The following is a 12821-nucleotide window of genomic DNA, read 5'->3' on the forward strand; positions in this document are numbered from 1 at the left end:
CATCTCTGTGATTATTGAGCCTTTCCAGGCATCACCAAGGCTCCCTGCTGATCCTGCCCAGAGGCTCCCAGCCCACTGTCCTTCCCGGCTTCCTTTATTCACACGTGTGTACGGTGCGTTCCGTAGCACTAATTATAACAGTGGGCATTGATTTTAGACCAGACACTACGTGATGATTCCCAATTGTTTCATTATTCCCCTTCTACCTTCTCTCTGTTTGCCAGGCACCAACACCTACGGTCTAGCATTGACTCAGTTTTTCCCCCTAAAGTTGACTTGCTTTTTTCTCCACACGTTTGAAAGGGAACTGCAGACCAGTGATGTTCGTATGTGAATATGCATCAGCATCACCTGGAGAGCCCATTAAGACACAGATGGATTCCACTCTCCGAGTTTCCGGATCCAGGAAGGCCCAAGAATTTGCATCGCAGGTTCCCAAGCGTTGCGTTGCCGCTGCTGCTGGTCAGGAGTCCAGTCTGAGATCAGTGGCTTAGATCACTCCTCTAATTGGATCCCTTGCCATAAAAAATGATGTGCCGGGGAGCTCTCTGCAGGAAACAGAATCCCCTACATGGTTCAAATGAAGACTCTTGGATGAAAGAACTCATAGAGGCATGGGAAGGGTTCAGAGAATCTGAGGCACCGAAGGCTGACAACAGAGTGGAGTTGTTACCAGCCTTGGGCAGGAAGGAGAAAAGGGCAGAGCGGTGTTCTGGTGCCTGTAAGAATAGTAGCTGTGACAGCGGAGCTGTAGTCGTGGGCAGAAGAATGAAGTCACTGCCAGAAAAGTGAACAGAGACTGAGAGGGAGCAGGGCAGAAACATGCTGACCTCTCTCCTCCCGTGGTCCAGTTTCCAGCTAGTGCCTCCCATTGCTGACTCACAGGGCCAGGGAGCCTGGGATAATGTTCTAAGGAGTCAGTCCCCTGGGGCACAGAGCAGGGCAGAGAGGGGTGGGGAGCAGTGGCCTGTGGGGGAAGAGAGGATGGGGGAAATGGAGAGTTCCCAGCAGAGAAGGTAACTGTCAAAATGTTCTTCAGGTCTGCCTTGTTATGTTCAGCCACTCAGTCGTGTCTGACTCTTTGCGACCCCATGGACTGCAGCACGCCAGGCTTCCCTGTCCATCACCAACTCCCGGAGCTTGCTCAAATTCATGTCCATCGGGTCGGTGATACCATCCAAACATCTCATCCTCTGTCACTCCCCTTCTCCTCCTGCCTTCAGTCTTTCCCAGCATCAGGGTCTTTTCCAGTGAGTTGACTCTTCGCATCAGGTGGCCAAATTATTAGAGCTTTAGCTTTAGCATCAAGTCTGCCTAGGAACTGCTGAAGATCTGAGCATTGTTTCAAACAAAGTGTTAGGAAGGTATTAAGAACATATTGGCAACAAACAGAGACACTTGGTGGAACTGATAAAATTTTTAAAATAATGGAAAAATGAATAGTGTTTTCACTTAGATGCAGACAGTGTAATGTGCTTCTTCACACTTAACTCCATCTTTCCTCTGGTGGTATTACTGAGTCCAAGCTTGTGCATGCATGGAAGGCCAATAAATTGTGTTGTTGGGGCAAGGAATAACGACTTGATTCAGAAGGCTAGCAGACTGAGAAAATGGTGGGCTAGTGTCCCAAAGAACCATTTTTCCTGAGTTAGAATTCAGGCTTCTTTTATACTAAAAGGGGAGGGGTTGTGGTTAGTGTTGCAAACTTCTTGTGTAGGAATTCTTTGTTCTTGCAACTGTCCACCTAGTTCAGGACATAATATTCGTGTAAACCTCCAATGAGACAAATGTTATTCTCTGTTCTGCCACTTTTTAAAAATCTCTATATGAATGGGAAAGTGTCACACTTTTAAAGGTCAGAACCTTGAGAATGGGCCATCCTGTATATTTCAGGCTACAGGCAACATTCTTAACTTGTTGCAAAAGCAACAGAATACAACTAAGACTTGATGCAGCCAAATAAGTAAGTAAATAAAGTAAGTAAATAAACTGTTGTTGTTCAGTCACTAAGCTCTGATGACCAGGGCAAACCCTGGGGCAGAGGGGTGCTGGCAGGTGGCAGGTGCACTGAAAAGCCATGGGCAGGAATGGGTGGGTCATCCATAGTATGGCTGCACAGCCCCCTCCCCACCCTTCCACTTGAGTCTTGATGTTCTACTTTCCACCATTTTCTCTTTTGCTCTGCATGCTTTCTAGGGGGCATCCATCTCTTTAACAATCATGGCAAACACTGAGTGCCATGTCTTGCCGATGCTCCCACATCCCTGTCTGAGCTCCAGCTGCCTCGTGCACATCCTCACCAGAGGTCCTGCAGCAGCTGAAGATTCTGCACCTGTAGGCCTCAACTCACACCTTCCTGTCTTAGCATCTCCCATTCTCACTGCAGAGCAATGACTGACTGCTCAGATGCCTGAGCTAGAAACATGGCCCAGTTCTGGACTCCTCCCTCTCTTTGGCCATCGCCTCTATGGGTCAGCAGACCCCTGAGCCCACCCCTCCGGAGTTATCAAGCTCCCTACTTGTCCTCACCACCATCGCCCTGTCATTGTCATGGCCTGGACCACCAGCATCTCTTCATGGGTGCGTGTGTGCTAAGTCACTTCAGTCATTGCTGACTCTGCGTGACCCTATGGACTGTAGCCCACCAGGCTCCTCTGTCCATGGGATTCTCCAGGCAAGAATCCTGGAGTGGGTTGCCATGCCCTCCTCCAGGGTATCTTCCCAACCCAGGGAATGAACCCGAGGTCCTATATCTCCTGTATTGGCAGGTGGATTCTTTACCACTAGTGCCACTTTTCATGGAGCATGGCCAAAGCCTCCAGCAGATCTGCTAGTCAGGCCCCCTTCCAGAGTGAGCCTCCTGGCATGTCTTTTCCTTGTTGGGGCCTTTAGGACAACACCTGCCTCTGCGTCATGGATCAGGCCCATCTTTTTCACCCTGGTTCCCAGTGTTACCAACCAGGGTTCTTAACCTCCTTAATCAACAGAAATTGATAAGAGGCCAGACAGATAATTCAGGCCAGGCTTTATTGGGTGTGAGAACAAGCAACAGCTTCTCTTGCTCGCTCCCCCAGCAGGGTGGAGGGGAGAGGACAAGCTGTTTCCTTATAAGGAGTGACGGTAGGGGAGAGTCCAGGAATCTGGCCAGAGGGGTGGCTTGCCCATCCCTTTGATGGTGTTGTGTGTAGGGGTCATGAGCAGTACCTGCTCTTGCTCCCAGCTCTTTAGCGGTGGCAGTTGTTTTCTTAAAGAGTATTTTTTACTCTATATTTTACTTAGATATTTGTTGGCTGTGCTGGGTCTTCCTTGCTGCACACGGGCCTTCTTCAGTTGTGACAAGCAAGGGCTACTCTTTAGTTGTTGGTGCAAAGGCTTCTCATTGCAGTGGCTTCTCTTGTTGCGGACCGTGGGCTCCAGAGAGCCAGCTCAATAGTCGTGGTGCATGCTTGCTCTGAGGCATGTGGGATCTTTCCGGACCAGGGATCGAACCCTTGTCCACTGCATTTACAGGCAGATTCTTTACCACTGAGCCACCAGGGAAGCCCCGGGTTTTTGGTCTTTTTGTATCTTATTGTCCATAATTTGCCCCAACTGTGCAGGCACACAGTTATTTTTAGTCCCTTATAGTTTCTTTGCGTTTTTGTTGCTTGAAGAGAGTTTTGTCCAGGTGCAAGCATTGCAACAAAGGGTCCCAGGTCCCAGCCTGTCTCACCAGGATCCTTAAGACTCATCTACTTTTCCCTGTGACCTCCTTCCCCAGCACACCTCGTGGCTAGCTGGGCTCAGAATCATTGAGAATACCCTCCCCCACCACAATCCCACTCTGTGGCCCTCTTCCTGCAGGAATTCTTAGGGATGCTGGAGTGCATGTAGGTGAGAGCCATTGCCGGGGAACCCAACTTCCCCCATATGACTTCGAAGTGGCCACTCTCTCCTGCTAATGTATAACCTCCCTGCCCATGATGGTTTCTGGAGTCAGAGAGACCTGAGTTTGAACCCAGACTGATTATATCACTCACTACCCAGCTGTGTAGACCAGTGGCTTAATCCTTTGAAACCTCAGTTTGCTCATCTATAAAATGGGTGCTGCCTTGCTAAGCTGTCAGGAAGACTGGAGGAGATCATGCATGTGAATACTGGTGTCTGAAGCCAGAGTCCTGGAAGCAGATCCTGGGATGAGGATCCATGTGCAAGTCATCATTTATAAAGAAATACCCCAGGGGAGGGCTTTCCAGGTGGCACTAGTGGTAAAGAACCTACCTGCCAGTGCAGAAGACCTAAGAGATGTGGGTTCGATCCCTGGGTCAGGAAGATCCCCTGGAGGAGGGTGTGGCAGCCCACTCCAGTATTCTTGCCTGGAGAATCCCCTGGACAGAGGAGCCTGGTGGGCTACAGTCCATGGGGTCGCAAAAAGTAGGACACAACTGAAGCAACTTAGCATGCATGCACACCCCAGAGTGGGTGGTAAGGGAACTGGAGGGAGCAGAACGGGGAAGGGAGGAAGGCAAGCGAGGGGTTGATGTAAGGGCAGCTTCCACTTTGGCCCAGAGGGAATTTTGCAATGTGTGTCAGGTCCCAAAATTGCCTCTGCCAGAGCCACGGGGCGGGACCACCCAGATCAGCCTCTGGCTCATGACATTGCAGAGAGGAAAATGTAAGTTTCCAGGTACTTTCTGAATGAAGATGGGCAAAATGAAGTCCAAAGACTTCTTGAAGACAATCCTCCAAAAACAGAAAGACTGGAAAGAGGTGCAAGGACATTGGGTGGAACATTAACACCATCCTGTATGACTTGGCACCAGAAAGATGCCTAAAAACTCTTGGCCCTTAGTGCGGCATTGCTGCTACTATTAGCGTAACCTCAGCAATGATCCTGCTTCTTACTATAGTTACTAATTTCCTTGCCTTGGGTGGGCTGAAAATTTCAGACAGATGCTCTGAGCCCAGTGGGTAGACAGGAAAATAAATCTGGCAGAAAGAAGCAGCATAACCCCAGCTATGCATCTGAGATTCCAATGCCTGTTTCTCCGTGGTTAACTCACTCCTGGCACATCTCACTGGCCCACACCCATGCCATCTCCCATCCCATCTGAAAGAGCAGAGTTGGGCCTTGCTGGGAGGGGCAGGTGGTGGGGTACAGGCCTGGCCCCAGGCCCACGTGGGGCATCCGCTGGGGGAGCGGGGGCGATGCGGGGGAGTCGGCTGAGTCAGTGAGCCTCACAGTGGTGAGGGGCGGCCTCCACCCACCAGCAGTGCAACAGCAGCTGGAGGTAAAGGCTTCTGGGAGCGAGACCAGGCCTCCCTGTGGGCATTTGCCCCCTAGCAGGGCCCAGCTCGCCCTGCACCTCCTGCCTTCCGCCCCACTGCCTGATGGGCCCTGGGCCAGCAAAGGGCTTTGGAGGCTGCGGGTGTTCGGTGCCAGGGGGTGTTTTAACAATATCCAGGCTGCCAAGAGCACATTATTCTCACAGAAATCCAAGGGATTGCCCAAGAGAGGTGATATTTTTATAGCATAAAAAGAGAGAGAGAAAGAGAAAAGAAAAGTTCTTCAAAGCTCTGAAAGGCCCGTTGCATCAGGAATGATAGTGGATGTTTGAGAATCTGGGTCCTTCATCAGCCAATAGATAGGGGATCTGAAATTGCTGTTTGTTTGCTTCCTTCACTGGATGGTGTGTATCGGGTGTCCCTAGGACATTAACGTGGAGGGAACAGCTTGTGCAAAGGCAGAGAGGTAGGGAAGGACAGGTTTAACAGCTTGTGAGAAAAGAAAAGCTGAAGATCAGGACTGTTGATTGTAAGAGATGGGAATTCTACTTCTAACCAACTTAGGCAAAGGAAAAGAATTCTTGGTTCCTCTGACGGAAAGAACAAATGAATGGCAGCTTCAGACATGTCTGGATCTAGGGGCTCAAACAACGTCACAGGATATGATCTTCCTTTGTGTCTCTGTGCTGCCTTTCTCAGCCTTGGCTCTGCCCTCAGGGAGGCCCCTGTTACTCAATGCAGCCACTTCCATCCGTCCTGATCTCAAACTGAGTAGAAAAAAAGGAATTTTCTTTCCCAGTGGTTCCAGCAAAAGTCCTGTGTCTGACTCACTGAGCTGACTTGGGTCATATATCTGTCTCCTGCTGACCAGGTCTGGTCCATAGTCCTTTCTCAAAACCTATGGTTAGTGTGGCTTGGAAGGTAAATGGTTTCTAGAAAAAAAAATGGAGTGGGGTACAGCATAAATAAAAATGTAAGTGTCCCTTGAGGGCAACCATGATGTGTGTAAGAGCTGGGATGTTTATAGCTGCAGGCAGCAGAGACCACCACACTGGCCTGCTTAGCTATAGGGAAGCCCGGGGGGGTTGGTGGTTGGTGGTCGGGGTATCCCAATGAGCTTCCCTGGTGGCTCAGTGGTAAAGAATCTGCCTACAATGCAGGAGACAGATTCAGTCCCTGGGTTGGGAAGATCCCCTGGAGAAGGAAATGGCAACTCACTCCAGTATTCTTGCCTGGGAAATCCCATGGACAGAGGAGCCTGGCGGGCTACTGTCCATGGGGTCGCAAAGAGTCGGACATGACTTAGCGACTAAACAACAACAATGAGATCATCTTTCCATCTCTCTGCTCAGCAACGAGTATCACCCCTGAGGTGGCTCCCAGTGGCAGTCACTTTACAGATGAGAAGAGAAAGAGAGCCTCTTATCCAGTCACAGGATGGAATTTCTTCCCTCCAATCTGAATGGACCCACTTATGGTCCACATGCCTGCCTGGACCAGTAACCATCACCCCAAGAGTGCCATGATCTGACGGACTTCAGCTAGGGTTCCTGAGCCAGTCCTGGTGAGGAGGAAGGGTGGCCAGGATCTCCTTATCCAATTAGGACCCACCCTAGACCTGATGGTCTTCTCTAAAACAACTTGATCCCCCAACCTAAGAGCACGGGGTGGAGTGAACACAGGGAGAGTCCGCCCTGTGGGTCCTCATCTCACGACCTCCCTCCTCCTCTGCGCAGGGGTCCTGTGGCTGTCAGTGGTCTCCGAGGTACTCTACATCCTCCTGCTGGTGGTTGGCTTCAGCCTCATGTGTCTCGAGCTCTTCCACTCCAGCAATGTCATCGACGGGCTCAAGCTCAATGCCTTCGCGGCTGTCTTCACGGTGCTCTCAGGTAAGGCAGAGGGCCTTGGGCAGTGGGGGAAGAACTCACCAGAACCAACCCTGCACTCAGAGCAGAGGAAAATGCAGGGGGGTGGAGCCACCCTCGGGCTAAGACCTGATTGGCTCCCCCTGCCCCCGGGTGACTGTGGACCAATCACTTCTTTTCTCTGAGCCTCAGTGTTACAATTTGTAGAGTGGGATTTGTCTTCTTCCTTATTCTCTGAATCAGCACGTGTTTACTGATATCTTGTGTGCCAGGCTGGGTGCTGAGAGGTACCTGGGTTAGAGTAATGAATGGAAACAGACAGTTGCAGCTCTCAGTGAAGCTTAACATGTGTGGGACAGAGAGATGGTTAGCTGGAGATGTTTCCAGGAGATGAATGCCACATGACGAGGTGATGGGTGGAATGTGTGCACAAGGGAGAGGGAGGTGGTCATGAGAATGGCCAGATGGTGGTGTCCTGAAGGATGTGAAAGGGGAGCCTGTTGGGGGTGGCGGGCACTTTGATTATCTGCTTTAGCTTATTTGCCCTTGAGACATTCTTGGGGAGATGGCCAGCAGGAAGCCAAATGAACAAACCCTTCTGGAAGCTCAAGGGTGGGGGCGGGGTGAGCAGAGATCGTGGGCAAAGGTCAGGGATTTTGAAGGTTTTAGGAAGAATTGGATGGTTGGCAGTGGCAGCCCGACTCCAGGAACTGGAGACAGAAGACTTCAAGAAAAGGTCATTGGATTAGGTGGCTAGGTGCCCAGAATAGCTTCAGCAGATCCAGGTCATAAGGGGTTAAGCTGGGAGTTGGGCAGAAGGGAGTGAAAGGAGCCTGTAAACCATAACTTCAGGAGGCCTGACAGATAGAGCCGTGGCTTGGCTGTGTACGACAGCTGTTCCTCAAAAGCCAAATGTAAATTGAATTTCTATAAATCTAATCCTATTCTTCATGCACTGGAAGAACTCTCTGTTTAATGAAACCGAAACGATGAACCTTTAGGTAAGGGAAATAATCGGCCCCTAATTGAGGTATGTATGTATAACAGAAGGATCTCTCAAAGAATAGGGAGCAGAATTCAAGAAATTATAGCACGATCCATAGATCAAAACACGCGCATCGTCATTCCCAGGATGTGGGCAATCTAACCGAAATAGTAAAGGGAAGAACAGAAAATCAGAGTGAGCCTCACGGCACCGTGTTGATTTCGGCCCCCTGCTTACTCTGTTTTCAGCTATTCCAGATCGAGAGATAGTTTATTCTTTTTTTGCAGTTGTTAAATGCATTTATTATGCCTAAAATCAGTTTTCATTCATGGTTCTTTTTCTCTTTTAATGTTTTATTCATTTATTCAACTGCCGGCCTGCTGGGCTCCAGGGAAAGTACTAGGTTTGGGGGAATCAAAGAAAAAATGATTCCATTGTTGCCCTCCTGAAGTTTGTGATCTTGGAGAGATACAGACTCATTAAAAGATTATAACTTGGTGAACTGGGTGGGGTGAGTCCTGCGTGGTGGGGTGGGAGGGTAGGGGGTAGGGAAGTGGGGGGAACCTATGTTTGTCTGGGAGTGCAGATGGGTGGGGTGGGGAACGGGCAAGCAATCATTTGAGCTGAGACTTCGGAATAAACTTTAAGAGTTTGCTTGATAGACAGCTTGTGTGCGTGCATGCTGAGTGGTTTCAGTCGTGTCTGACTCTGTGACTCTCCGGACTGTAGCTCGCAAGGCTCCTCTGTCCATGGGATTCTACAGGCCAGAATACTGGAGTAGGTTGCAGTGCCCTCCTCCAGGAGATCTTCCTGACCCAGGGATCAAACCTGTGTCTCTTATGTCTCCTGCATTTTACCATCTGAGAAGCCCAATGGATAGCTTGGGGAGGGCATTCTAGGTGGAGAGAACAGCATAGGAAAAAGCCTAGTGAGTTGTCATATTCTGGCAACTTCATGTAGTTCAAAATGATGGGAGTGTGGAAAGTCAGATGAGGAGGAATGTTGAGAGATAAAGCTGGAGAGCCGGGTGAGGGTCTTGGTGCTTTGCAAAGGTCTGTAGAGTTTATCCTGCAGGCAGTAGGGAGCCATTGAAGAATCCAGAGCAAAGGGTGATACAGTCAGGTTTGCACTGGGGGATGAGGATTCAGGGTGCAGTACGGGCAGAGTGGGGCAAGAATGGAGGTGAGGAGGCCGGAGAGGAGGTGAGAAAGGCTGAGTCCCCAACCCTGTGCAGCCCCAGCGCCCTCCAGTGAGAAGTCAGCAGAGCTTGCACACTGATTAGGAGAGGTAAGCGGGAGTAGGTGACTGTGGAAAAACCGCGCCTCTAGGTCAGGGGTTCCTAGTGTGGAGTCCACAGACTTGAGGGTGTCCATGAACCTGGATGGGGGAGAAGTTGCATCTTTATTTCTCTTAACTTGTAACTGACATTTAGAATGTCTTTTAAATATGAAGGGAGGCAACACATCACAGTCGTGGGCAGCGCCTGTGATGTAGCCACCAATAGGAACCGCAGTTTTCATATCACGCTGTGGCTGTGCAGATATCTTGCAATGCAATCCTTCAAAAGAGCAATGCTTCTTAGAGCTTCCACTGAATCTTATCTAACATGGTAATGAAGGAGCACGTATATTATGATACAACACATGTGTTTGAGTATTTTGCTAATTGTGTTTCAATATAACTAGTTTCTTCTGTAATCTTGTTATTTTATTTTATGCAGCTAAAAACACTATTCTGGGGATGGGAGCCTAGGTTGAGATGACCAGACCCCTGATCTGGGCTGGCATTTGGCTGGGACAGAATAAGTAGTGGTACCACTGAGAAGGAGAAGGCAGGAAAAGAGCAGGTGGAAGAGATGATGGGTCCATTCTGAAGATGCTGGGTGTCAAAAGAAGAGGAGACATCAGCCCACATGTCCTACCAACCTCCCAGAATCCTCCTCGCTGGAATCCATCTTGGCTGAATGATGCCACCAGGAAGAACCTGAGCTAAAATGATTGACCAGAGACAACCCAGAAACTAATCCCGTCATAAGAAAACCTGTGACAGCGAGAGTCACGTGGCAGAGCATTCTCCAGAAGGTTCCTTTACCCTGTTGCTCTCCACCTGGACATCTCTTCCCAATAAAGTCTCTTGCTTTGTCAGCGCATGTGTCTCCTCGGACAATTCACTTCCGAGTGTTAGACACGAACCCACTCTTGGGCCCTGGAAGGGGTCCCCCTTCCTGCAACACTGCAAGATATCCAGCTCCTTTCTTTGTCAGTGGCTTTATCTCTCCTTTTCTTTCTCTCTACCAGGCATCGAAGAATCCCCTCCATTATCCCAAGCATCCAGCCCTCCCCTCAACCTGCTTACTCCAATCACATAACAAAAGCTGGTGGCCAGCCCCAGGCAACCGTCTCCAGTTCTACAAGCAGCCTCCTCATGGGGAAGCAAGTAGGGGGCTCTTGCCTCTAACTTGAAGAGCTTATCAAAGCTTTCACCCCTCAAAAATACCCCAGTTTCCTTTAGCAGGGAGTCCTACTGCGAAAGAAAATAAGATTGTCTTTGTAATTTCAGGCCAGGCTGAAACAGTGCCAGGCTCAGGGAGGTTAATTGATTTGCCCAAGGTCACATGGCTGGTCAGTTGTGGAGCTGGACTTAAACCCCACTCCCGCTGGCTTCAAAGCCCTCTGTTTGTTTCTCAGGATTGCACTGCAGGGGTGAACCCACGGGTGGGGAGGGAGAAGCCTTTTAAATCCTCAGAAAACAGTAACTGAGAAGGATGTAGCAGCCAGATCATGTGATAAGATGATGTGATAAGCAGGTGGCGGAGAGAAAGGAGTCTGTATTCATGTGTTCAGTCACTCAGTCGTGTCTGACTCGTTGCAACCCCATGGACTGCAGCATGCCAGGTTTCCCTGTCCTTCACTGTCCCCGAAGTTTGCTCAAGCTTATATCCACTGAGTCGGTGATGTCATCCAAACATCTCATCCTCTGTCCTCCTCTTCTCCTCCTTCCCTCAGTCTTTCCCAGCATCTGAGTCTTTTCCAATGAGTCAGCTCTTCGCATCAGGTGGCCAAAGTATTGGAGCTTTAACTTCAGCATCAGTCCTTCCAATGAACAGTCAAGGTTGATTTCCTTTAGGATTGACTGGTTTGATCTCCTTGCTGTGCAAGGAACTCTCAAGAGTTTTCTCCAGCACCACAGTTCAAAAGCAACAATTCTTTGGCGCTCAGCCTTCTTTATGGTCTAACTGGGAGAAGATAAACCTAGGAGAAACAGGAGACCAAGAGGGAGCCAAGCCCTGAATTACTTGACCTGGAGGAACCAGAAAGCTGGTTTTTCTGGAGTCCCTTGAGAATAAGTCATCTGGGGAAGGATGGGGAGGTGGGGGTGAGAGGCTTGGAGGAGGTGGGTGGGCTTCTGGTTTGCTTCTCTGGGAGGGAAGAAGTAGGCAAGCAGGATCAGGGAGAGTCCGTCGATTGAGTCCACGTGGGGAGAGGGCTGGGTTCTGATGCTGCCAAACCAGCTCACATTGAGGGGCACTCAGCCCCAAGGTCAGTGCTTCTAGGGCAAAGGAGAAGGAGGAGGTGAGGCGGCCCCTACTGGAACCAATTATTATAAATAATTGTTATAAAGAACCAGCGGGGGACTTCCCTGGTGGTCAAGTAGTTAAGACTTTGCCTTCCAATGCAGGGGACATAGGTTTGCTCCCTGGCCAGGGATCTAAAATCCCACATGCCATGCAGGGAGCTAAGCCCATGCACTTCAACTACTGAGCTCATGCCACAACTAGAGAGAAGCCCCCGAGATGGAACAAAAAGCCAGCGCACGGCAGCTAAGACATGATGCAGCCAAATAAATAAATATTCAAAAAAAAAAATCGGTGGGTTAGGGTTAATTGTAATAACCAATACCAACTGAGATGCCAGATTGCACCAGCACTGGGCTGACCTGCCGCATGTGTTAGCATCTTTATACCTCAGTGTCCTTGTGGGAGGGACTAACATTATGTCCATTCCACAGATGGGAAAACTGACTTGCCGGCAGTCACATAGCTAGTCCTTGGCTGAACCCAGAGCCTGCCACACAGAGTGCTTTGAGCAGGGCTGAGGACTTCAGATTGTCATTGATTCTTATTATTGTTAATATTCTTCCTAGCTGTCCCTGAATAAACTGAGGGGTAGATGGTGGCCCCAGGGGCCAGCCCTGTTGCAGTGAGGCTGGGGTGGAGGGATCTGGACTCTACAGCAAACCGAGAAGGAGTGGTGAGGCTGGGCCAGCAGGGCTGTGTTCCGATCCTCTGTTCCACAGGAGGGTGGTTGTACAGAGCAGGTCAGCCCCCAAGGGCTGGAGGCAGAGGCTGTGATTGTTGGTTCTCTGGTTCAGAGCCCGGAGCGCCCTGAGCTTCTAGGTACCCACAAAGTGCTTAAATTTTGACTGCTTTTAGACTCAGAAGGAAAAAATAGAATAATAATGAAGACATAAGAATGAATCTAGACTGGATTATATTTTTTATACCACTGCCATCATAAAATGTAATTTTTAATATTTATTTTATGGAGGAACAGGCCCTTGAAGGGAAAAGTGCCTGGGGCCCATCAAAGTCGTAATGTGGCCTTGAACTGGGCTATGGCTTTTCTCTGTCTCTCAGGATGGAGCAAGACTGATTCCAGATGGGGCGGGGTGGGGGCGGTACGGCTCCAGCTGCCAGGTCCCGCTGC

The 12821-nt window shown here is 49.8% G+C and overlaps 1 protein-coding gene across 4 annotated transcripts in view; it reads left to right on the forward strand.

The window, feature by feature from the left end:
• GSG1L (GSG1 like) overlaps positions 1 to 12821 on the forward strand; it is a 246518-nt gene that overhangs the window by 155136 nt on the left and 78561 nt on the right. For 3 of the 4 annotated variants that reach the window (XM_081553373.1, XM_081553374.1, XM_081553376.1), the window contains exon 3: positions 7002 to 7154. The exons of the other annotated variant lie outside the window; for it this stretch is intronic. In XM_081553373.1, coding sequence (XP_081409499.1) covers positions 7002 to 7154 — 153 coding nt within the window. The remainder of the gene's footprint in view (positions 1 to 7001; positions 7155 to 12821) is intronic. 4 annotated transcript variants of the gene reach the window in all.

The sequence above is a fragment of the Giraffa tippelskirchi genome, chromosome 13 (genome assembly GCF_054371585.1).
Source record: "Giraffa tippelskirchi isolate mGirTip1 chromosome 13, T2T-mGirTip1v1.2.pri, whole genome shotgun sequence".
Taxonomy (NCBI): Eukaryota; Metazoa; Chordata; class Mammalia; order Artiodactyla; family Giraffidae; genus Giraffa; species Giraffa tippelskirchi.